At 41.7% G+C, this 26,990-nt stretch overlaps 1 protein-coding gene across 3 annotated transcripts in view; it reads right to left on the bottom strand.

Annotated features, from left to right (window-relative positions):
* Apaf1 (apoptotic peptidase activating factor 1) overlaps nucleotides 1-26,854 on the bottom strand; it is a 78,373-nt gene extending 51,519 nt beyond the window's left edge. Inside the window, exons 1-12 of one of the 3 annotated variants that reach the window (XM_040755070.1) lie at nucleotides 26,758-26,854; nucleotides 24,272-24,450; nucleotides 23,956-24,145; nucleotides 22,417-22,614; nucleotides 13,531-13,714; nucleotides 9,670-9,782; nucleotides 9,412-9,543; nucleotides 7,767-8,005; nucleotides 6,775-6,942; nucleotides 5,504-5,635; nucleotides 1,953-2,066; nucleotides 187-371 (exon numbers count right to left, since the gene is read on the bottom strand). In XM_040755070.1, coding sequence (XP_040611004.1) covers nucleotides 187-371; nucleotides 1,953-2,066; nucleotides 5,504-5,635; nucleotides 6,775-6,942; nucleotides 7,767-8,005; nucleotides 9,412-9,543; nucleotides 9,670-9,782; nucleotides 13,531-13,714; nucleotides 22,417-22,614; nucleotides 23,956-24,145; nucleotides 24,272-24,409 — 1,793 coding nt within the window. In that variant the 5' untranslated portion in view covers nucleotides 24,410-24,450; nucleotides 26,758-26,854. The other 2 variants (XM_040755068.1, XM_040755069.1) reach the window with 2 other exon arrangements.
* Nucleotides 26,855-26,990: the final 136 nt, after the last annotated feature.

Genomic DNA, 26,990 nt, shown 5'->3' with positions numbered 1-26,990 from the left:
ATTAGTTTGTCTGTTTCTAGGAACTGTGATGATGTAATTATTTTTTCCTATGCTTAGTTCTCTGGAACTTTCCACCAACCAGGAACACTTAGTAAGTTTCTAAAAGTAGTTAAATCTCAGAGTACGTTTATTCACCACCAAGAAAAGAACAATTAATAATGGAGTCTGGTCTCTCCAGCAACTCACATCCACTCGAGGTAAAGCCTCCCACTATCCACCTCCTGCTTGGCCTTCAGCTTTGCTTGTTGATAAACTTCCGAAGTTTCTGGTTCACAGAGGCCCAGCTGTACAATATTGGGAAATGGCTGCCGTCCAAGAAGGTGTCCATTTAAAGATAAAAACTCTTGAAAATTCTCACAGACTGCACAGTCCTATGAATAAACTGAAATCTGTTAGACACATAGCCAGAACCTTAAATGAAATATTCCCTACATGAACTAAAATATAACAACCAACCACTAGGCAATAAATACAGTTACATGATAAGCATACATATTCACCCTCTCTCCCTCCCTCTCTCTCCCTCCCTCTCTCTCCCTCCCTCTCTCTCCCTCCCTCCCTCCCTCTTTCCCCTCCTCTCTCTCTCTCCTGGCTGTTACTCAGTGTCTAAGCTCATTGTCTCAACATGTCAACACGTCAACATGTTAGCTAACAGTCACTGCTTCAGTGCTGTGCCTACCTACATGTCTGCATGCTCCTTGCCATGACAGTCATGGACACGACTTACTGAAACTGTATAAAAGCCCACAATTAATTGCTTTATTTTATAAGTTGCCTTAGTGTCTCTACACAGGAACAGAAAAGTACTCAAGACAGAAGTTGCTACCAGGGACTGAGGTATTGCAGGATAAGCCTGCCCATACTAGTTTGGAAGAAATATGGAAGACAATGGGACTCTGAACTAGAAAAGCAGATGATTGCCATAAGTGGGGCTTAACTGCCCATCCTAGCAGAAGCTTGGAAGACAGTAGTGCTGAGAGCAGTGTGGACTACAGGGGCCCATCTCAAGAGGTCTCAGAGTAAAACAATATTAGCAACTGGGTTAGAGACTATTTTTGTGATATTCTGGCAAAATTCTGGCAAGCTGTTTTCTTGTCTTGTCCTATGAATCTGCCTGGGGCTAAATTGAAGAATTTTGGACTAGTTTCAATGACAGAGACTTCAAAAGAAAGCAGGGCAAAAAGAAATACTGGAGCCAAAAATAAATAAATATGCAATGGTCCTCTAATGCAATGATCCTCTATTGACTTTAGACTCAGAGTAAAAATCTCACTATTGGGAGCTGGAGAGATGGCTCAGTGGTTAAGAACACTAGCTAGCTGGTCTTCCAGAGGATCTGAGTTCAATTCCCAGCATCTACATGGTGGCTCACAACCATCTGTAATAAAATCTGGTACCCACTTCTGGTCTGCAGGGATACATGCAGACAGAACACTATACATAATAAATAAATAAATCTCATTATCATGGGGTATGGTGTTTCCACACTGTTAATCCCAGCACCCAAGAGGTGGAGGTATAGCTCTGTGAGTTTGAGGCCAGCCTGGAGTTCCTGGACAACCAGAGCTACATAGTAAGACCTTGTCTCAATTTTAAATAAATAAACAAACACTGAAAACCATTCTTCCCCAATTTCCAAACTTCAATTCCACCTGTATTCTCTGAGGGCAGGAATTAAATAAAATCAAAAGTCACAGCAAGAAAATGTTCTCTCTATTGTGCTCATTCCCACCATTAAACTTAGAGCTAAATGTCAAAATGAGACATCCTTTAAATACTAAGTTTTCTTGGTGGCAATATCACATGCCTTTGATCCCAGTACTCTGAGTTTGATGCCAGTCTGATCTACAGAGTGAGTTCCAAGGCTAGGGCTACACAGAGAAACCCTATCTTGAAAAAAATCAAGAAAACAAAAACAAAAAAATAAATACTGTTTTCAAACTAATATATACCTTTTCATCCAATATATGTCTGTATTCCACAAATTCATGAATGAGATGGGCAGGGCCAACAAGTTCTGTTTTTGCTTTAATCCAATCCAGGGAAAACATTAAAGCACAAAGTTCCTTAAAAATAAAGAAAACATAGTAAGATGGGGTACTGCTTCAAAAAAAAATTCGGTTATCGCATCATTATCCTAAGACAACTGAGAAACAGTTGACAGATACATAAAATTTAAGACCAGAGGAAAGATAGTAAAATGAACACATAATTCCAAAGAAATATAATGGGTCCCACTTTTTAACCCAAAATAAACTTCAGTTGTATAAAGGATTTAAATATAAAACAGAAATCTTTTGTTGTTGTTGTTGTTGTTTTTTGAGACAGGGATTCTCTATATTGCTTTGGAACCTGTCCTGGAACTCCCATGTACCTTTAATCCCAGCACTCAGGAAGCAGAGGCAGACAGATGGATCTCTGAGTTTGAGGCCAGCCTGGTCTACAGAGTGAGTTCCAGGACAGCCAGGACTACACAGAGAAATCCTGTCTTGAAAAACAAAACAAACAAACAAAAAAGAATATTGGTTACTATGAGACAAAATGAATACTCTCATCCACGATACAGTAGAGAGCATTCTTCAACAGAGTGGTTTGGCAATCTGGACTTGTCCAGTATATGTTGTATATTAAACAATCTGTTCCTCAACCAGTTTCCCAGTTTCAGTATAGCTCTACAATGACACAGTATGGGAGCTAGGGGAGATGACTCAGTAGTAAAGCGTCCTGTGCAAGCATGAGGACCTGAGTTTGATCCAGAGGTCATAGGGAAAAGTCAGAGTGGGGTAGAGTGCTTGGGATTCTAGTACTGGGAAAACAGAAGAGGGCAGAGCGCCAGGACTTGTTGGCCATCCAACCTAACCTACTTGTTAAGTCTCAGGCCCATGAAATCCTACCTCAACTAAATACACAACATAGACACTGAGAAATAACACCCAAACAACACCTGCTCTCCACATGAACACACGTGCACAAGCATTTGAACACACACATACATGCACACATGAGTACACAAAAGCAGTATGCAGCTTTAAAAGTGACACGAAAAGAAACTACCAATACCACTAAGTGGTAAAAAGCAATATATAATATATTATTTCTATTATGATCCCTCTTCATTTTAAAACAAGTGTCTAAGCAGAAAATGATCTAGAAAACAATATATAAAATCGTTGGCAATTACTGTGGTCCTCACTGTCTTTATTGTAGATGTCTTCTGAATTCTTCCAAAGAAATCAAATTTCTATCTTTACAATCAGAATAAAGGCTAAAGAAAAAAATTCTGTCACACTATTATATCTAACAAAACCTTTAAGAGAATGCACTGAGACAGATGTTGTGGTGCATACCTTTAATCTTAGCTCTCGGAAGGCAGAGGCAGGTAGATCTCTTGAATTCAAGGCCAGCCTGGTCTACAGAGAGAGTTCCAGGACAGACATAAATAAATAAGTAAGTAGCAAGAAAAAAGAAAGAAAGAAAAATTAACAAACTGGTTTCCAAATGCTTCTTTTTTAATAATGTATCTCATTTACTCTTTTAAATTTTCCTACATCTAAGCAATGTATCTTGTCCATCTCCACTTCCCCTCCCTTTAGGTGTTCATAAACACATTTTCTTCCTAACTTCTATCCTTTTTTTCCAAATAACACACTAAATCCAATTAGTTCTGTCCACATGGGTAAGGGTATGATTATGGGCAGCCCACTAGGGGAAAAGGCAACCTACCAATGGCAGAACCCCCAAAGAGAAAGCGGTCATCAACTATCAATAGCTCCTCAATTAGGAGTGGGACCTCATCAGATCCTCCCCATTCTGGATTTTCTTTTGTTTTGTTTCTTTGCAACAGCCCTAGATGTCCTGGAACTAGCTCTTTAGACCAGGCTGGCTTCAAACTCCCAGAGATCTGCCTGCCTCTGCCTCCCAAGCACTGGGATTAAAGGTGTGCACCACCACCAGCCCTGGGCTGGAATTTTTAAATAGCTTGATCTATGCAGGCTTTATGCAGGCAACAGTCATGTCATATCTAACAGACAGCATTACATAGTGTAGCTGGTAGTCATGGCTTCAAATCCCATCTGTGTTTACATTCCCAATTTTTATCTTTTGTCCATAATGCTCAGAATTCCACATCTATTTATCTAACAGCTTACTCAATATCTGCAATCAGATATGTTAGTAGGTAGGTATATTAGGATTAAGATAATCAATGTCAATTCCTAACCATCTCCTTTTTTTTTAATTGGTTTTTCAAGTCAGGGTTTCTCTGTATTGCTCTGGAGACTGTCCTGGAACTCACTCTGTAGACCAGACTAGCCTTAAACTCACAGAGATCCGCCTGCCTCTGCCTCCTAGTACTGTGATTAAAGGCGTGTGCCACCACGGCCCGGCTACCATCTCCTTTTCAATTGTGTATTCCATGTCACAACAACTGCAGCCTTTCCACTGCACACGCCTGCAGTCATCTTTGGTTCTTCTTTCTGTTGTTATAACGCATATCAAATCCATCAGCAAATCATGGGTTCCCTCTAGTTTCCCTTCCTTCTCTTTCTATGATTTACTCATTGTCTTACTGTGAATGTATTGCTTCTCTTCACCATTGTCTGCTAAATGAGTCTATGGTTTAGACTCATAATGAAGAACGATACCTTTGTCTAACAAGTACTCAATAAGTACCCGATGAATGAATGTCTATCCTTTCCTTCATTTCTACATAAAGCTTATAAACAAATCCACACTGCAAACAAAGAGGAGCTACAGCTAAGAGGATAAACTGATTCATTTGCTGCAGTCACTAAGATACCCCATTTTTTAAAATCACAAGAAAAAATGGAAAAAATCTTACATAAGACATATTTTCACTACTTAAAAAAAAAAGTTTAGGGCTGGCATGATGGCTCAGAGGAGAAAGGTGCTTGCCGCCAACCTGCCAACCTGAATCCACTCCCTAAAGCACAGTTTCACAGAAGCAAAGATTCAGCTCCCACAAGCCATCCTGGCTTCCGCTGCATGCCATGCACACACCCACACATAAGCACACAACATAAATGAGTAAAGGTGATTTTTTTAATTCTAGTAGGATAAAGCACGACACCAAAGAAAAATTTTACATAGCATTTCACTATGTAAAATTCAAATATTCAGTGAAATAGAAAGTAATATCAATAAATATTAAGAAATAACTCAAGGGAGAGTTAAGAGAAATGGCTCAGTGGTTAAAAGAACTTGCTGTTCCTGCAAAAGACCCAGGGTCTGCTCCCAGCTTCCACATCAGGCAGCTCACAACCATTTGTAACTCCAGTTCCAGGGGCCTGGCACCGTCTCCTGGCATCCCTGTATACTGCACACATGAGGTATACATACATACATGTAGCCAAAACACTAATACACACAAAATAAAAATAAAATATTTAAGAAAGACAAATACATAAACCCAAGAGAGAAAAAAAGCATTTACTCATATGGAAAAGTGAAATGAAATAAGAGAATTTTTAAATTGCCATCTTACTTTGTGCATATTGGCACTGGCCATGTGATAAGCTAGGAAGTTGTACCAATACATGCCATCCTCCTGATCTGGAGATAGAGTATTTGGCTGGTAATACCTCTGAAACTGAGTGACCATCTTCCTATGTAGATCCTGAAACATAAATCAAGCATGTCAGAAAACACAAAAGAAAATCCCCCTGACAAACTAGCAACCAAGGGGAAAGTTAGTAGTTTTACAATGGAGAAATCAAGTAAATACCCCTTTAGCCAAATAATCAACATCTACATTATCCGTAAGACACATCAACCTCAATCCCTGATAGGGTATGAGAAAAGCACAGCATCAATTCTGTGTAATTCCTTTAAAAAAAAAATGAGTCAGGTTATGGTGGCACACTCAGGAGGCAGAAGCAGGCGGATCTCTGTGAGTTTGAGGCCAGCCTGGTCTACAGAGTGAGTTCCAGGACAGCCAAGGCTACACAGAGAAACCTGTCTTTAAAAACAAAAAATTGTGCACATTGACTACAGGTGCCTGCAGGGGCCAGAAGGGGTTGTCATATCCTCTAAAACTAGAATTACAGGCGGTTGTGAGCTGCCTAACATGGGTGCTTGGAACGGAACTTGGATTCTCTCGAAGAACAGCAAGTGCTCCTAATCACTGAGCCATCTCTCCGCACCTGTGCTATTCTTGCCAAATAGGTGTAACCTCAACCCACTCAGAAGACAGCAGTCAACATCAAATGTGGAAACCCTGCTTAAATTAACTGAGGAATTGTCACAGGTTTGAGGACATTAGGGAGATGACAAAGAGAGAAAAGATGATGTCATCATCAAACACTTCATGGGACCCTGAACTGGATCTGGACCACAGAAAGAACATTAGTAAAGAAGGAGGCACAATTTTGAAAGCTTGTGGACTAGCTAATAATAGTGCACTAATGGCAATTTCCTCTTTGATATTATAGCTGTGTAAGAATTAGCGATATGCAGCAGGGCATTGGTGGTGCACACCTTTAATCCCAGCACTCAGGAGGCAGAGGCAGGCGGATCTCTGTGACTTCGAGGCCAGCCTGGTTTACAGAGTGAGTTCCAGGACAGGCTCCAAAGCAATACAGAGAAACCCTGTCTCAGAAAACAAACAAATAAGCAAGCAAAAAAGATGTTAGCAATAAGGGAAATAGAGCAAAAGTTTACACAAAGGAAGCTTGTGGTATATTTTGTGCATCTTTGTATATCAAGTCTAAAAATGTTTCAAAATAAAAAGTAATACATGTGAGGAGATGTAAGTACCTGAAGCTGACTTCGATTCTTCTCTGTAAGAAAATCTACTTGAAGGTCATGTAAGTAATAACAAAATGACTTTCCATTCCGATCACAGAATAACAGAGACTTGTTAACAAACTCCTGAAGTATGTCTTCAACTTCTTCAGTTTCCAAGTCCCAGAGAACACATAACACCTAGGAACCATTTTAAGCATTTAATATACCACAAAAGTAAAATGAGTAGTAAGTACTATAGATAGAGTATTTTAACCAAGACATATGACTTTAAGGCCCTAAATAAGAATGTCTCCACATCTAGGCAGAGCTTGGGGAATCCTGTCGAAGAGGAGGAAGGATTGAAGGAGCCAGAAGGGTCAAGGGCACCACAAGAACAAGGCCCACAGAATCAACTAACCACGAGTTCACAGAGACTGAACTGACAACCAGGGAGCCTGCATGGAGCTGACCTAGGTTCTGCATATAAATAATGGTTGTGGAGCTTAGTGTTCTTGTAGGAAGCAGGAGGTATCTCTGACTCTTTTGCCTGCTCTAGGGACCCTTTGCCTCCTACTGAGTTTCCTTGTTCAGTCTTGATATTATTGTTTGTATCTAGCCTTATTGTAACTTGATATGCCCTGTTTGGTTGAAATCCCTGGGATTTCTGAAGAGAAATGGAGGAGGAGTGGATCTGGGGGAGAAGGGAGGTGGGGTGGGAGGGGCTGGGAGGATAGGAGGGAGGAGAAACTTCAGTCAGGATGTAATATATGAGAAAACATAAGTTTTAAAAAAGAATGTCTCCATGTCTTAAGAAGTTCAGTTAGTTCTCAAGACAAACGGTGAAACTGGAAGCCTCTCTGACTTCTCTAGAACCACTGAGAATTAAGTAACTCACAAGCTCAACATCGAGTCTTTAATGGAGACTAAGAGCAAAGGGACTTTGGTACCATCACCTCAGTACAATTATCAAAGTTCACAGGCCATAAATAGCCAACGATACGGAGTGCTGGTCAGTCAGTTACCTTTGTAGGGACCTTGACATCCTTCTGCAGGATGGAAAGGTCTGTATAATAATCCTTGATATCTTCTCTGAGCATTTCAACACTTATAGACATGGCTTCATCCAGAGCCTCATAATCGTAAGAGGAAGATTTCCTTATTCTCTTAAACTGCTTATTCTGAAGTTGTCTGAGGTAGTACGCCCAGCGATTTGGAAAATCACGTAAAAGTGCACCAATTAAAGACACTACAAGAGGAGAACCTGGGGGAAAGTGATTATGTTAATATCTTATTTTAAAGTCACCACTCAACAATTTAAAGTTTTTTCAGTCTTTCTCCAAGTGTGTGTATGGAGGCAAGTATGGATATGTGTGTGGGTGCGGGTGGAGTAGTGGGGGAGTGAGGAGTGAGGGGTGTGTGGATGGGTGTGGTGGGTGTGAGATGTGAAAGTCAGAGGACAACTGGTAGAAGCCAGTTCTGTCCTTCCATGCAGACTCTGAAGATGAAACTCAGGCCGCCAGGCTGGACAGCAAGCATCATTACCAACTCAACCGTCTCACCAGCAAAAGAAACAGTTTTCTAACTCCTGGTTCACTTTACTTCAATGTATGTGCTCTAAAGAAATCATTAGCGTAAGACAGATTTCACTTACAGATACGCACTAAAACATTTGCTCTGTTTATCTGCATTATTCTTTTTGTCCAATCCCTTTGCTACATGGCTGTCCACACTTCGCCATACCTATGCAGTGAAGTTCAGAAAGGACTGCAGAGGCTGAACACATGGAAGACCTCCTCAAAGGTGCCACAGTGAGAGTAGCACTGTCCCGGAAACGCACCCATGCCCTCTCCTCTGTGTCTTTCTGTCACCCTCTATGAGGCACTAAATCTATGTCCCTGACCACATCTGAGAAGGGGTTGCAGCTGCTGGTCAGGAGCATAGCTACAACAACCTGGAGACTGGTAACTGGCATCTCAAGTTGGAAGTAGAGAGAGGTAGTCATGGGAATCGATCCTTCAACTTATAGGATGGACACTTTTCCCATGCAAACCATTTAAGAATTAAATAAAAGGACATGTGGTGACAGAGTGATCAAAGTTCAGTAAGAGAAACGAAGTCTGAGACTGTAGTTTTTGTTTCCCTCTATGTTCTCGGAGCAAATAAAAACTTGAAGATGGCGGACAACAGTATTTACTTACCAAACCGAAACATTAATTTTATAAAATTCCAAACAAAATAAATTTTAAATGATGTTCATAATATTTTTCACTGTTGGACAGTAAAAGTCTTAACTTCATCTCCTCTTTCTCATTAACATACTCGTTAACACATGGTGAGTACAAATACTATTATTAAAAGAATTAATAAATACCAAGTGTATTCACTTGAGGTATGAGAGGTACCTAAAATATTAAATGCCACAAAACAGGTTGCGGTGTTCGTGTGCTAAGTTAGCATATTCCCCAGCTTACTTTATAAGAAGAACATCAATGCCAGCACTCCGGAGGCAGAAACAGGCGGATCTCTATGAGTTCAAGGCCAGCCTGATCTACAGAGCGAGTGCCAGGACAGCCTCCAAAACAATACAGAGAAACCCTGCCTCCAAAAAAAAAAAAAAAAGAACATTAGTATTTCCACACCCTCCCCACATACAGTCAGCAGTCATACCTTTGCACTCTTTTATAATACTGTGAGCCTCCACTGGTAAATCCTCTTTCTTCATGTTAACAAAAAGTGATAAGATTTCAAGTCCTTTCTCTTTCCCCAGACCACTCTCCACAGAGACAACATACTTAGGACCTGAAGCAAAATGTAACACAAAGTTAGCAATTTGTTATAACACATATGCACATGTACTGAAGGAAACAATGCCTTTTAATGTAATGTCTTTACTATGGTATTAAAAAGGAAATCAAAAAGCCTTACCCATTACTGAGTCTGTAACACTCTTATCTCTGGTTGTGAGAAGAATACGACACTGATTGTCAAAAGCTTTCAACACCCAAGGATCCCAAACATCATCCAAGATCAACAGAGACCTAAGTGAAAAAATAAAATCATGCTGGGCGTGGTGGTGCATGCCTTTAATCTCAACACTCAGAAGGCAGAGGCAGATGGAACTCTGAATTTGAGGCCAGCCTGACCCACAAAACAAGCTCCAGGACAGCCGGGCTACGGAAAAACTGTGCCTCAAAAAACAAAACAAAACAAATCAATAATGACTCTTGTTTTACACTTCCTTTAAAAAGAAATTCTAAGACAAGAGTAAGATGGCAGACTAGAAGTTTTTTCCGTGTGTCTCCATGTACAAGAAGTGTCAGGGTAGCAAAGGAGAAACTATAGTTCCAAGACAAAAAGAAAGGAAAGGCATGAGAAATTGTGGTTTGAGTAAAAACGACCCCCACAGGACTCCATGAATTTGCATGTTTAGTCCCCAGTTAAACTGTTTAGAAGGATTAGGAGGTGTGATCTTCGGTGGAGGTGTGTCACTAGGAGTGGACTTTGAGGTTTCAAAAGCCCATGCCAGGGCAAGTGACTTGTTCTCTGCCTGCTGCCTGTGGCTCAGGATGCAACGCTCTTAGCTACTCCTTCAGCACCATGCCTGTCTGCTTCCTGCCATGATGATAATGGACTAACCCTCTGAAACTGGAAGTAAGCCTCCAATTAAATGGTTTCTTTCATAAGAGCTGCATTGGTTATGATGTCATGATGTCTCTTCACAGCCAGGCAGGAAGTGTAAGCGGGGCTACAAGACAGGGAGAATTCTGGGGAGAGGACACAGAAAGAGGCTTCAGGGAGGACGCCATGCTGCAGAAGGAGTATCATGCCGGATTATGGGTAAGCACAGCCTCGTGGCAATACATAGTTTAATAGAAATGGGTTAATAATTAAGAGAGAAGTAGCCAGTAAGAAGCCTAAGCCATTGGCCAACAGTTTCTAATTGCAAGTCTCTGTGTATTTATTTGGGCTAAACGCCTATGGGATGAGGTGGGAAAGAAACTCCATCTACATAGAATAGTAACTAAGAAGTCAAGGTTGGCAACAATACAAAAATAAGTAAATAAAAGTATTTATGCACATGCATACACAAAATAAATTTAACAACAACAAAAAAAAGACTCTGCATTAGAAGAACTGGTCACTCTTACAGAGGAGTCAGGTTTGACTCCCAGAACTCATTGGGTGGCTAACAACAGTCTGGAATTCCAGTTCCAGGGAATCCAGTGCTCTCTTCTAGCTTCCACAGGCACCAAGTACAGATATGCTGTACATACATATTACAGACAAAATATTAATACACAAAAACAATGTTTAAATTGGTTGGGTTTTTTTTTTTTTTGGTTTTTGTTTTTTTGTTTTTAGAGACAGGGTTTCTCTGTGTAGCTCTATAGACCAGGCTGGCCTCGAACTCACAGAGATCCCCCTGCCTCTGCCTCCCAAATGCTGGGATTAAAGGTGTGCACCACCAATGCACCACAAATAGTTTTTTTTAACCAACAGAAAAACAGGTTAACACAAAGTGTTAGGATTAAAGGCATGTACCACCACGTACGGCTTCTTGATACTTTCTGAAATCAGTTCTGTCCATTTATTTATTTGTTTGTTTATTTTAGCTGTCTGTACATTTTTAAATATATTAGTTATGTGCATGCGTACATCACATGCACATGCCACAGCATGCACATACAAGTCAGAGGACAACTTGCAGGAGTCAGTTCTCTCCTTCCAGCATGTGGGATCTAGGGCTCAAACTCAGGTTGTCAGCAGGCAGCTGCCTTTCCCACTGGGCCAAAACCCCTGCCTGTGTTACATTTGTCTTTGTTTTGAGACAGAGTTTCACTGTGTAGTCTACAGTATTCCCAAACTCCCATTCCTCCTTCCTCTGCTCCTAACTCCTGGGATTACACATGTGCATCACAACACCTGGACCTGGCTGAGTTATTCCAAAAGATTGAGCTTTAAGCCCAGAAATTCTTCCTTCTTCTTGATCCAGTTAGAGATTCTCAATAATAGTTTTAATCATTTTATTGACTTCACTGGGTTCAGTACTATCATCTCCTATCATATTAAATTTCTCATTCAGATAATGTACTTTTTTTTAATTTCTTAATTTTACTCTGTATTCGCTCATATCTCAAAGAGTTCCCTTAAAAATCATTATTTTTAATCATTTTCAAGAATTTATCAATTTACTTTTCTTCTAGGTCTGTTGCTAAAAAGCTGTTATATCCCTTAGGAAACATCATGTTACCATGCCCTTTCATGGTTTTTTGTGTCCCTAAGCTGACATTTGTGCCTCCAGGAGTTCAGCTGCCTCTACTATCGCAATAAAAGACTTTCTTGTCAGTGCTAACCAGGTAGGCTATGTTGACTCTGGTTCCATGTGGGTGCAATAACATAATGTATGTATAATTTCTTCAGCTATATTCACAATCTGGACAAAATCTGTGGTATCTCTATAACAAAGGTTATAAGGGTATGGTGATTTGAATGAGAATAGTCCCCATAGGCTCATATGTTTGCAGACTTGATACCCACTTGGTGGAACTGTTTGTGAAGGATTAGGAGGTGTGGCCTTGGGCGGGTGATCACTGGAAGACACCTGTGAGGTTTCAAATAGTAAATCTCAGTGTGCCTCTGCTTCCTGTTTGTGGTTCACCAGGTGTGCCCCTGGCTGCTCCTGCTGCCATGCCTTTATCTACCATCACAGACTCTAACTCTCTGAAACTTTTAAGCCCAAACTTTCTTCATAAATAGGCTTGGTCACGTTGTTTTATCACATAGAAAAGTAACTAAGACAAGAGGTTTGTGTGGTTGTTCTACCAAGTGAGATGTAGTAGAAGGGATACGACCATTTGGAATCTGCTGGATACTAGCCTAGCCAAACAGACAAGCTACAGGTCTCTGACCTCCTCAGGTGCACACATGGGTGCATATGCACATACATACATACACCACACACAGTTCTCAGGCCAGAGGGATGACTCAGGCCTGAGTTCAATTCCCATAATCCATGACAGAAATAAAGAACCAACTCCTGAAAGCTGTCTTCTAACCTAACCTATATACAAGCTACACACACACACACACACACACACACACACACACACACACACACATACACGCCAAAAAAATGAATTTTAAAATAAATCATTTTAGCTAAGGAATACAGCAAAGTGATAGAACACTTGCCTAACATGAATGAAGCCTTGAGTTCAATCCACAACCATACAAAAATAAGAAATCCTCCCTTCTTTCCTTTCTCAGCTTTACCTTAGTTACTTAGATTGTTTTTTTTTTCTTATTCTATGTTTATCCAATAGAAACAATTTATCCAAACCAAGAAGTTTGTATTTTCAGCCGGCTGTTGGTGGCACACGCCTTTAATCCCAGTACTCGGGAGGCAGAGGCAGGTGGATCTCTGTGAGTTTGAGACCAGCCTGGTCTACCAAGCGAGTTCCAGGACAGGCTCCAAAACAATACAGAGAAACCCTGTCTCGAAAAACCAAAAAAGAAAAAAAAAGAAAAAGAAAAGGAAGCTTGTATTTTCTAACAAAAACCACTCACCAACTACAAATTGTATTTCTCAAAACCCTACAATGGCATATAGGAGGCAATATGATAAATAAGATGCAAAAAATGAGCAATTTAGATCAAGTGATAGACACTTTCTTTTTTAAAATTAGAAGAAAGAACAGCAGGAAAGCAATGGCTCTCTGAAAATGGCATGGTATTCTCAGGATGTCAGTAAAGGATCATACACTAATCACATTTGATTGTCTGTACCTTGGGTGTTTGCGGAGCATCAGAACACGGAGACGGTCTTTAGCCTCCTCAATATTAAGTGGAAGCCTCTGAGAAAAACTCTCCTCTTGATCCAACCGTGTGCAAAGATTCTGCAGTTTCATCAGAAGCCCAGATTTGTCTTGTTTTCCAACTGAAACCCAATGTACACCCCCTGGGAAACAACCTAATCAGGAAAAAAAAAGAATAAATGTATAATTGTAAGGCCTCTGAACACAGACAGCCCTCTCTGAATTGCTTTACTGTTAATTATCAAATGCATGCCAACCTTCAATCTCCTATCTTTACCTTCTCTGGAGTCAAGATACAAATCTTAATAGGCATTTATTGCTGAACTACAAACCTAAATCTAAGAGACACTAAAGATTTAAGTTAGGACAGTATCTAAGGCTTTCAGGGATATTTTTGCTTTACCAAGCAAATTTTCATAATCTTCATTCCCAGGTTTCTTATAAGAGTCATTTCTCAGTGTCAGTGCTCTTGACATATGGGGCTAGTTATTCTTTGTTGTGAGGGATTTTCCCATGTATACTAGGATGATTAACAACCTCCTGACACCTACTCTAGAATGCTAGTAGGATTCTCCCTATCAGTACTGTCAACAAAACTATCTCCAAGCACTGTGAAATGCCCCTATAGAGGATGAAAGAAGAATACTACATTTTTCTGCAACATACAAAAAGTAGATTTAAATGTATAGGGCTGATGAGATGGCTCAATGGTAAAGAGACATGCCACAAATCTGGTGACTTGAGTTCAGTCCTTAGGTACCACAAGGAAGAAAAAGAATAAATTCCTACAAGCTGTCATCTGACCTCCACATGCACCATCCACATACACACACAGGCACACACACACACACACACACACACACACACACACACACACACACAAAGAAATGAAATAATTTTTCAGTTCCATCAGAGTGTGAGTGTGTGTGTGTGTGTGTGTGTGTGTGTGTGTGTGTGTGTAAAACAGAAAGGGGACTAAGCCAGGGGAAGATATCTAAAGAGAGGGAACAGGAAGAATAAAACAGCAATGGAATATACGTGGAGGAAAAAGAAAGAGAAAGGGGACCCATTCCTTTGGGTGAGATGCATGCTCGGAGGCAGTAGGACCATGATATAATCCTGGCCCATGAGCTAGCTTGTTGGAGCCCACTGCCTATGGTGGGATGCCATGCTCAGTCTTAATGCATGGGAGTGGGGCCAGGCCCTGCCCCAACCTATTACACCAGCCTATGTTGACTCCTCATGGGAGCCCTTACCCGTGAGGAGGAGTGGACTGGGGATGGGCTGCGGGGAGGCGAGGGAGGTGGGAGGAGAGGTGGGAAAACCGTGGTTGGAATGTAAATGAAATTTAAAAGACTAAATAAATCATAAAAAAAGAGAAAGAGTACTATTTGTGGAAAACAAAAGGACAAGCAAAGAGACAGAGAGGCTAAGGACAAAGACTGTGAGAACAAACACAGACTATCAGGGTATAAATATGAAAATACACAGTGAGGCTCATTGTTTTGAGCTGGTGCAATGGTACAGAAGTAAATATGATTGCCACACAAACCTGACAACCTGAACTTGATCCCTGGACCACGGAAAGGTGGAAGGAGAGAGTGGACTCCAAAGCTGTTTTCAGACCTCCACAGGTGGACTGTGAAACATGCACACCCCCAAGCACACATGCACACACTAATAAATAACTGTTTTTAACTATGAGGCATAGTGGGCCACACCTTTAATCCCAGCACTCATGAGGCAGAGGCACGATCTCTAAACTCAAGGTCAGCCTGGTCTACACAGTGAGACTCTGCCTCAAAATAAATAACTCATTAAAAACAATTTTTAGTCAGGCAGTGGTGGTGCACTTTTAATCGCAGCACTTGAGAGGTAGAGGCGGGTGGATCTCTGAGTTCGAGGCCAACCTGGTCTACAGAGTGAGTTTTAGGACACCAGGGCTATACAGAGAAACCCTGTCTCTAAAAAACCAAAATGAGCCGGGGGTTGGTGACGCACGCCTTTAATCCCAGCACTCGGGAGGCAGAGGCAGGCGGATCTCTGTGAGTTCGAGACCAGGCTGGACTACCAAGTGAGTTCCAAGACAGCCTCCAAAGCCACAGAGAAACCCTGTCTCGAAAAAACCAAAAAAAAAAAAAAGAAAACTAGACAAATATATTAAGTGATCAACTAACCTACAAAAATCTACCACTACAGTACAGCGTTTAGTTAAATGTATTTTAGCAAGAATCTAAACATCTGAACTATGGGCACAAGAGGGAGCAATTTAGCCTTGAATGAAGTTTATACTTCTAACTCATTCAAAGAAAAACTGCCTTTATTCAAAGGAGAAAAAGGGCTCAATTCTATTTTCACATAAGGTTTTTCCTGACAGCAGTTAATAATCTAGTAGCATCAAGTAAATCATAAAAAAGACAGAAACAAGTAAGCAGGCAGCCTATGGGAAAATCTCCCATGTTGTAAAGACACAGCATAGGGCTGGCAAGATGGCTCAATGAGTAAAAACCAAAACTGACAACCTCAGTTCAATCCTCATGGTGGAAGGAGAGAAGTGATGGCCATGGCACACACATCTGCACACGTGCAAATAAAAAATACATACACACACTGTTCAGTACTGCAACTGTTCTAAAGATACACTGACATTTTCCATGTGTGTTTGTGAGTGCGTGTCGTGTATGAAACAGAGGTAAACTTTCAAAAGAAAACTAGTTTCTTTAAAAATGTATAGACAGGCAGTGAAAATCTGATCACCTGGATCTCACAGAAGTAAAGGAGGAATATATTAAGTTCACATGTAAGAAAGATTTACCAGTGTATCTGGGATTTTTCTCAAAGTAAATTGGTTAGGGACTGGGGAGATGGCTCTATCGGTCAAGTGCTTACTCAACCATCGAGCAAGGGGGCCTAAATTTAATCACTAACAGCAACGTTTTTTAAAAAGCCAGATAAGAAAGGCAGATCTCTATGACTGGGTGGCCAGCTAGCTCAGACATTGAGTTCTAGGTTCAGTGAGACGCCCTGTCTCAAATTCAAAGCAGAGAACAACTGAGGAGGAAAACTTTATGTTGACCTCTGGCCTCCATAAGCACATAGGCACACACACACAGTGGTTATGTTACACAATGTTTCCTGAGCCAATAACCCTCTAAGTTTTTATTCACTGTTAGTCCCTAAAATCAAAAGTTCATCATAATACAGAGCAACTTAAATGAGATATTCTTTACATATATATTTTAAAGAAAGTTTATCATAAAACTGAAATGAAATGATATTTCTTAACACTAAAAGAACTTGGGTCCATTTTATCCTGAAATATCTTTAGTGACCAATTCTATAGTAGTTTGTTTAGGGTTTTGTTTCATCTTGTTTTAGACACTCTCGATGTACAGCCTTGGCTATTCAGGAACTCACTATGTAGCTCAGGCTGGCCTTGAACTCAGAAATCTATAGACCTCTACCTCCCATGTGCTGGAATTAATGGCATGCAGCACCACTTCCAGGTAGCCAAAGAGATTTTAAAAATCATTCCCAGGCTCTAGAGACTTTCAAAGAGCTAGTAAGTCCTGAGAAACTTCTCTTATAACAGGAAAAAAAAAAAAAAACTAAGAGCTAAGACTGAGCATCCTGTCAAAACTGCCATCAATAGTGTTAAGAAACGTTAAGAAGTTCGAAACTAGAACCTTGTGCACAAAGATGTACCCTAGATTCTATCTTTCTAATCTCTTACAGGCCTATTAAACTGCCTGATGACTGATTAAGACTTGGATTTCTTTTTCTTTTTTTCTTTTTTTCTTTTTAGCACTTGGGACCACTTTAATCCCAGTACTCATAAGAGGCATTTAACACAAGAACAGAGTCTAAGAACTTGCATTCATTCTCCAGCCACATTGAGGATAGGAAGACATTGAAGTCTCAGAATTCTCCAGCATAGCAGTCTGAGTGAATATGAGGAGCAGAGAAGTCAGGAGCAGTTTGAGGATCACACCTTTGGTCTCAGCTGAGGTGAGCTAGTGGCCAGCTGCTTTGCTTTTCTGATCTTCAGCTTGAAGCTTGAACCCCAATACCAGTCACTGGGTCTTTTATTATTTTGTGTTATGACAGGTGCATTTTCTTTTAGCTCACAGCAACTGCTTTTGCCTTCATGAGGCAAGGACAAGATCAAGCCAGTCAAAATTCCAGGCTAGGGGTAGGGTCTTGGGGTCCCACCTCCACAGAGAAGCTACTTGCAGATGTTGGTTTCTGGTGGAGTAAGAACCAGTATTGTTCACTGATGTGGTTCCTGGTAGCTTGCCCGAATGACAATGAATGGATTTACACCCTTTTTGTATGTTAAAAGCTGGGCTCAGCCAGTTGAAACAAAGGGGTAACAGGTTGGGAGGAAATGTGTTGGAGGAAGACTTGGATTTCTAAATGATCAAGAAGTCAGAAACTGTGTCTGGATTCCTACACGTGATAGACCAACAGAGCTCACTAAAAAACGAAGGTACTAGTGAGACACACAGGCATTTACAGTCAAACCTGGAAGTCTGAGTCTAGATTCCCCAGAATCTACATGATGGAAAGAAAAGAACCAACTGTGTCACTAACTGTGCTCTGAACTTCACACAAGTGTCATGGCATGTGCACTCACATGTGAACACACACTCAAGTGCACACACATAAAAAGTAAGTATTTTAGGAATTACAAAAGAATGGAGGAAGTCAACCACTGGGGTAGTTGTGTATTCACTCCTGGTGAGTATCACCAGAACCCTGCAAGCATATCTGAGACCCTCTTCTGCCCAGTATGTCTTTTACCACTTACTAACCATTCACTGCCCTTCCTACTTCCCTACTCTGCTACCCTTAGTATGCCTAGCAAACTTTTATTCTTTCCCTAAAATTCAACTGAATGCCATCTCATTCAGGAAACCCACACTGTTTATCCTCTTCCTCTAGGAAGTGAGTACCTTCCTTCTAACTTTGTACCCTGTATTAGCTAGGGCTCTCTAGAGGAAAAGAACTTACAGAATTAAATATTTTTTTCATTATACAATGGCTGTCTACCAGCGGAAGGGCCAAGAATCCTGTAGCTGCTCTGTCCCTGAAGCTGGAGGTCTCAGCTGTCTTCAGTATACACCAGAATACCAAAGAAGTAGGCTCCAGTGCCAGGGAAGGAGTGACTTGCCAGTGAGAGGGAGAGCAAGCCAGCAAAGAGAGCAAGCTTCCTTCTTCCACGTCCTTCACACAGGCTGCCAGCAGAGCCGTGCCCAGATTAGAAGTGGACCTCTCCACCTCAAGAGATCTGGATTAAAGGTGACTCTTCCCTTCTCAAAAGATCTGGGTTAAAAGAGGGTCTTTTATCCCTCAGAGGTAAACCCAGCTGCCTGGGTTTTAGTTCATTCCAGATGTAGTCAAGGTGACAACAAATATAGCCATCACATACCCTGTACTTTCTTCTACCACCCGATTTTTCACATATACAATTATCTGTATGCTGTCTGTTCCCCTACTAGACTGTGAATGAATCCCTCAAGTGCACAGCCTTCTTTTGTTGCTCTCCCATGCCCAAAACTGTCAGTCACATAGCAGGCACTCAAATATTTACTGTATACATGAATACCTAAGAAAAGGAAAGTCAATCATTAGATGATAAATAGAGCTATAAAGCCACCCTTAAGAAAAAACTCCACTGGTTGTAGGCAATTCTCAGGTTTCCTTCTTGGAAATACACAGTAGAGTTAATTTTTATTTTTCATTGTTATGTGTATATGTGGGTGTCTGATTGTGGATTTATGGGTGTGAATGTGGTGCCAAGAACAGAAGAGGTCACCAGATGCCCTGGAGTTGCAGTTTCACGCAATTCTGAGTCACCTGACATGGGTGCTGGGGACTAACCTCGGCTTCTCTGGAAGACCAACAGTCAACTCTCTAGCCCCAGAGTTTTTATTAATTATAAATAAGTACAGCTGGGAAATGCAGCTCAGTTAATAGTGTTTGGCTATCAGGAACTGAGCTCTGCCAACCCTGCATAAACCGGATGTGGTGGCAAATGCCTAGTGTCAGCACTCAGAAGGTAGAATCACACAGGGTTCAGAAATTTAAGGTGATCCTCAGCTACACAGAGAATTCAAGACTAGCCTGGGTTACATGAGATCTGTCTCTCCTCTGAACTCCATCCCACCCCACCCCATCCCCAAAGAAAAGGAAGGGGGAAAAAAAGGTAAGTAACTAACAAAGAATTATAGAAAAAAGGGGGCTGAGATGGCTCAGGGATAAAGCACTTGCTACAGCAGGAGGATCTGAATTCAGATCCCCAGCACCATGTAAATACCAGGTGGTCCAAGTGGCTCATTTATAACCCCAGCACCCAAGAGGCACAGACAGGATCCCCAGAGCAAAGTGGCTATTTATATCCACTTAACCAATGAGCTCTGGATTCAAATCAGAGACCCTGCCTCAACATATAAAGTAGAAACTGATCAAAAGAAAGCAACCAATGTCAATCTCTAGCTTTCACATACATGTATACACTTGAATGGGTGAGTACACATGCATTATGTATCTACATATACAAACATATATATATACAAACATATATATATATATATATATATGTAGCACAAATATAAACATGTGCTGGATAGTTTTATGTCAACTTGATACAAGCTAAAGTCACTCCAGAGGAGGGAACCTCAATTAAGAAAACACTTCATAAGATGGGGCTGTAGGCAAGCCTGTAGAGCAGTTTCTTAATTAGTGATTAATGGAAGAGCCCAGTCAATGTGGACAGTATCATCCCTGGGCTGATGGTCCTGAGTTCTATAAGAAAGCAGACTGAGCCAGCGTTGGTGGCGCATGCCTTTAATCCCAGCACTCAAGAGGCAGAGGCAGGCGGATCTCTGTGAGTTACAGAGGCCAGCCTGGTCTACAGAGCAACTTCCTAGACAACCTCCAAAACAATACAGAGAAACCCTGTCTTGAAAAAAAAGAAAAAAGAAAACAGAAAGCAGGCTGAACAAGCCACGATGATCTAGCTGGTAAACAGCTCCCCTCCATGACCTCTGCATCAGCTCCTGCCTTCAGGATCCTGCCCAGTTGAGTTCCTGTCCTGACTTCCTTCAATGGTGAACACTAAGTGTAAGCCAAATAAGCCCTTCCTCCCAAAGCTGCTTTTGGTCATGGTGTTTCATCACAGCAGTAGTAACCCTAACCAGCACAATGCATGAAAAGGAAAAGGAAAAAGGAATAATTACAGAAATGGAAGAACAGGTGAGAGAGATCAGAAGGTAAAGGTGCATGCTGCCAAACCTGAGGACTTGAGTTTGATCCTGGGAACCCACATGGCAGAAGGAGAGAACCAATTCCCACACAGTATCCTCAGGCTTCCAAACACATGCTGTGGCACACACCCATATGATTTTGCATACACAAATAATACAATTTTTATTTTTTTAATAACTGAATTAACTGTTTAAATTAATACATGCTACCAAATACATTTGAAAAGCATTCACCAGGCGAGTCACCTTCAGAAATGAGTTTCTAAGACACTCTTCTCCTATAGCACTGCATGCCAGAATAAAAACTGCTAAGTATATTCCTGCCTGAAAGGACAACCTTTCAAGCCTTTCTTAGTCCTACAACCCAGTACCTTTACAATGCTAGATAACTAGCTTATTCCAGTGACACTGTATCTTCTGACACCTTTGGGAGACAAGCAAGCTGCACAGACCTAATTTCATACACCCTTGTTGGGTAGAATCATGGTCCCCTAAAGATGTCCACAAAATGGTAATTTACTGTACAGAGTAAAAGGGAGTTAGTAGGTCTGATATTTAAGGATTAGGGGGTGAAATTATCCTGGATTATATAGTAAGCCCAGTATGATCACAGGGCCTTCATAAAGAGGGGAGCAAGAAAGTCAGAAAACAATGTGGTCAGAAGGTGGTGGTGGTGAATGCCTTTAATCCCAGCACTCGGGAGGCAGAGAAACAAGTAGATCTCTTCAGTCTGGTCTACATAGCAAGTTCCAGAACAGCCAGGGCTCTGTAGAGAGAGACATTGTCTCATAACAGACAAACAAAAAGAACGGGCTCTAGTGGTGCCCACCTTTAATCCCAGCACCTGAGAGGCAGAGGCAGGTAGATCTCTGTGAGTTCAAGGCCAGCCTGATCTACAGAGAGAGTTCCAGGACAGCTGGGGCTACACAGAGAACCCTGTCTCAAAAGAAAAAGTAGGAACAAGAGATGTAACTTGCCGGGCGTTGGTGGTGCACGCCTTTAATCCCAGCACTCGGGAGGCAGAGGCAGGCAGATCTCTGAGTTCAAGGCCAGCCTGGTCTACAAAGTGAGTTCCAGGACAGCCTCCAAAGCCACAGAGAAACCCTGTCTCGAAAAACCAAAAAAAAAAAAAAAAGAGATGTAACTCAATGTTAGAATGTCTGCCCTGGACTTGATCCCTAGCACCTATGACTCACCCTCAAAAACTCAGAAAATGAAATGGAAGACAAAAGCAAATCAATACCAAAGAAATACAGGCAAAAAGAGAAAGACTTGATGCTATGCTAGCTTTGAAGAGGAACTATGAGGTAAGGAAATGTAGGCTCCCTCGTGGAGATAGAAAAATCAAGGACAGAAATTTTCCCAAGTACTTCCAAAAGGAATTCAGTCCTAACACTTTGATTCCAACCTAGTTTAAAAGAAGAAGAAAAAAAAAACTTAAGACAAGAAATGCATGTTATTAAGTCTCTAAATTTGTGGTAGTTTATTATCAGCAGCAACAAGAAAGCCTAAAAGCAGCAATAACTAAAGAATTCCAGTGTTCAAATAAAACAAAATCTTGAAAAACAATGTTGCAGTATCAAACGTACCTTCTAAGAGGGAATGATCTCGAACAGCTTCCGCAGCTAATACAGACTTCCCACAGCCTGCCATTCCATATATGGTGACCCACCCTGCTTCACCATTCAATTTCCAAAGTTTCTGTTGAATTGCATTTACCAGCTTCTTTCTAGTAACGAAAATAACTGGCCTCTGTGGAACTCCACCTTCACACAGCACAGTCCTTACTGAAATCCAAAGCGAAAATAAGTGAACAAAACTTCAAAGTGACCACTTGTGAGTAATCCTCCTGTAGAACCCAGATAAGCAAGACTGACACTTAGCCTCAAAACTTCCAAGACAAATAGCAAAATATGACTATAATATGAACTTCACCCTTCCAATGTCTCATAACACAAAGAACAAGAGTAAGCATGGATTCTTCACCGTCACCTTATACACACCATGGAAGTCTCCATCTATCCCCACCTTATACACACTATTATTCCCTGACCCTCTAGCCTCTTCTGTCTATGTTGAATACTGTGAAAGACAAAGGGTATATTTATAGTTCACTGGCTGAGTTTGCTTAGCATGTGCAAGGCCAAGGTTGTGGGTTTGACCCCAAGCACCACAAAAAAGAAAACGGGGAAAGGATGAGGGCAACAAAATGTTTCAACTGACAAAGAAAGGCACTTGCTGCCAAGTATGATGAACTGAGTTCAGCTCCTGCAAGCTGTCCTCTGACCTCTTCTTGTGCCCCATACCTCAGACTATAAATAAATGTGTAAATATATGTGTTAAAAAAAAAAAAAAGAGCCAGGCGTTGGTGGCGCACGCCTTTAATCCCAGCACTTGGGAGGCAGAGGCAGGCGGATCTCTGTGAGTTCGAGGCCAGCCTGGTCTACAAAGTGAGTTCCAGGACAGCCTCCAAAGCCACAGAGAAACCCTGTCTCGAAAAACCAAAAAAAAAAAAAAAAAAACCATTTTTAACACTGGAAAGAATATAGAGAGAACAATGTTTCTGGAGTTCCTTTCAAAAATATAGACTTCTGGGCTGGAGAGATGGTTCAGAGGTTAAGAGCACTGGCTGCTCTTCTCGAGGACCTGAATTCCATTCCCAGTACCCACATGGCAGCTCACAACTGTCTGTAACTCCAGTTCTAGACGATCCAGTGGCCTCTTCTGGCCTCTGAGGACACCAGGCATACACATGGTACACAGCATACATGCAGGTAAATATGCAGACACATACGATGAAAGTTTTAAAAAATGTAAATTTCTAAAACTTCTTTTCCTGTCCTATAAACTTGCCATATAATACACAAATAAAGAAAATAATTAAGGCCCTACAAATGCTCTTAATAGCTCTAAAATTTAGAGTTCATATGCTACTACCTCATCAGTAAGCAGTTCACTGCACAAGAAAGATGTATAACATGGACACAAATAAATACTCAGATCTGAACTTAAAATATTTTTGCACATGCATCCTTCAATGAACTAAAATACACTTTCTATCAGTTTAACCACAATCAAGCCTTCAGGCAATACAGCCACGATAACGGCAATGAACCAGGGATACAAACCAAATGAAGTCACTCCACCGTCTGTGTCTTTGCCACTGGAGGAAGAAAGGAGAGGAAGGCCACTGTGAAGAAGAGCAGCAAGGTCTTTATACCCCTCATGGAGCAGAGCATTGTAGAATGAAATGTAGGCACAGTTATCTTTATTAAGTATCGTCTTCAGTAAAAGAGCTGCTCGCTGATATTGAGTGGTCTGAAAAAAATTAGACAGTGTAAGAATATGGCGGGGAATATGTTTGCAGCACAAATTAGTGGAGACTGCTGCAAGTTCTGAGAGGACTGGAAATTTTCAAGACGCACAGACGGTCCAGGGCTTTACCTGACTTCTCACTGCTTCCTCCTCTGCTACTGTTAAAACATTGTCACTGATCATGTGATCCATGATGTAGGAAGTTTTGATGTCCTTCTCCAGAGCTTCTCTGTGTTGAAGCAAACAATTCCGGGCCTTTGCATCCATTGTCCTTCAGGTTTTTTTCTCTCTTCGCTGTCAAGCATGAGCTACAGGCAAAGTGTCAACACATTTGTCATGACAAGGAATCAAGAAATGTCAAGAAAAGTTTGGTTTGGTTTGCTTTTTTTTTTTTTTTTTTTTTTTTTTGCTTTTCAAGACAGGGTTTCTGTGTAGCCTTAGTTGTCCTGGAACTAGCTCTGTAGACCAGGCTGGCCTCAAACTCAGGATTCTCAGAGATCCACCTGCCTCTGCTTCTCAAGTGCTGGGATTAAAGGTGTGTCTTTATTATTTTTAATTATGCTCATACTTAAAATGGAATACTACATAGCCACTTAAAATTAGATGGCACGAATCTCTGCGCAGTATACATACTGACAAGGAAAGATGTTTCTGACACTGCTGATTTAAAAGAGAAACAGAACCCCAAATAACACAAAATGTGTTATATCTCATAAATGTATAAGAATATGCTTAAAAGCTCGTTCATCAAAGTGTTTGGAAGACTGAGTAGTAAGATTTTGACTTTCTTTTTCTGTAATTTTATAGTGTCCTTTTTTTCAATAGCCATTTTTTTACAGTAAAAATTGTTCCTTTTGTTAAGTTCAGGTTCTGTAAAAGTTACCATACCTAATTCCTCACATTTTAAAACTTGTTTGCTTTATCCAGCCTACAACCAAGTGGCATTGCTGATCTGAGTTCTCAAAGTAGACATCAGCCCCAGATCTTAATTAGTAAGCACATACTCACAGAGCCACAGGAAATACCCTCTGACGTCATTTCTTCAACTACGGTAACAAAAAATAATATTCTTTACTGAAAGATTATTTTCATTTCTTAACAACTTCCCAAAAATATAATGAAAACTATTCCATGAAAGCCAGTTCTGAATGTTTGCAAGTTCTAAAAACATTTAACAGAACTCCATCCAATGTATTAAAGTATGAATGTCTTAAATAGTCTTAATCATTCCTTCAATACAAGGTGTGTGTGTGTGTGTGTGTGTGTGTGTGTGTGTGTGTGTGTGTGTGTGGTGCTGGGGATTGAACCCACTGCCTTATTTTACATGGTGGGCAAACAATCTACTACTAGTGCTACAGAATTCCAGCCGTCTTTCAATACATATGGAGTCCTTCCCGAGACTACAGAAGACTAACTCATCCCTGAATTAATCTAGTAGAACAAAAAGAAAGGTAATAGGAATGTGACTGTCCTAAATGCAAAACCAGAGATAGGCGCAGAGTAATTAGAAAGCTCGGCAGAAGGGTATCATTCATCTAAAAAAAAAAACTTTTATTTACAGTCATCAAATGTAGCACTTGCAAAAATAAAAAAGGCACCTATTTGTGCTTGTCAAGGTTCACAAAAAGGAGTGGAATGAAATTAACTGAAGAAAAGAAATAAAAAGAATTAGAAACAAAACTCTCACTTTCAATGTTAACATTTTTAGTCTCAACTGACAATTGTGAAATTCATTCTGACAAAGGATATTAGGTTATGCCAAACAGTTAAGCAAAACCACACTTTGGCAACTAATTTCCAATTTTCTCTAGCCTTATTAAACTCAAGTATGTTACCCTTAAACACTTTCTTTAAACTTTGCACAAACTGAAATGCTATGGGCAAATTCTCAGTGCCACACCTCTTGAGGCCACATCAAAAGAGAAAGTCAAACTGTTCGGAGATACAGAACACAAAATAAAGGCTGTCTGTCCAGGAAAACAGTAGCAACAGTGGTCTACTTCCTCCTTAGATAATTTCTCTTCCTGGTACAGGATGGTTATCAAATATCCCGAGTGCCCTGATCTTCGGTCCCTGAGATCTACAACAGAACTAGCAAAAAAGCTGTCTGAGGGGGTGGGGAGGAGCCAGGGGAGAGGTAAACTCACCCAAGCCTTGGCACTGGGTTGTGTTGGGACCAGCAGCCCCGGGTGGGTCAGAGCTGATAATCGCTCGCCTCAGGCAGCCGGGTCTCCCGGCCGATCGTCCAGCGACCCCGCGCCCCGGGCAGGTCCTGACACCTCAGGTGCCTCACCTGGGCATCGGCCGCTCGGGGCGCAGGGGGATGCCCGGGACTTCCGAGCGGTGGCGAGGGGCGCTCACCTCGGCGGGCTGACCCCGCCGCTAGCCTCGGGCCGCGCCCGAGGTATCTCGACCCAGAACACAATAGCACGGTCAGTCCGGTCGCCGCTTCTCCCCTCCGGCGGGAGCTGCCCGGGCGGGAAGCGGGCGCCGCTCGGAACGCTGCCGCGATTGTCTGCGATCGTCGCCGGTAGCTGGCTGCACCCACCTCACGCTACCGGACACCCTCCCACACCCTTCTGAGCGCGGAGAAAGCCGTCTGGTCCACTCGTTACCTCCCAGTCTCCGCCTCAGGCCCGCGGAGCGCTCAAACACCGCCGGGCCCGCCCAGTCCGGGCAGCGCGCGCCCGCGCACGCAAATGCACAGCCGGAGGGCCGGCCGCCGCGCGCACCCCGCCCGGCGCGTGCCCGCAAGGCCTGGGAGAGCGTCTCCGCATGCGCCATGGGGCGGGGCTAAGACGAGGGGGCACGCCCAGACGAACGTGGCACTCTCGGCCCCGCCCCTCTC

The sequence above is a fragment of the Mesocricetus auratus genome, unplaced genomic scaffold (assembly GCF_017639785.1).
Source record: "Mesocricetus auratus isolate SY011 unplaced genomic scaffold, BCM_Maur_2.0 Super-Scaffold_100011, whole genome shotgun sequence".
In the NCBI taxonomy this organism is placed as follows: Eukaryota; Metazoa; Chordata; class Mammalia; order Rodentia; family Cricetidae; genus Mesocricetus; species Mesocricetus auratus.
The sequence above is the reverse complement of the archived record's forward strand: the minus strand, read 5'-3'. Positions and strand labels throughout refer to the sequence as shown.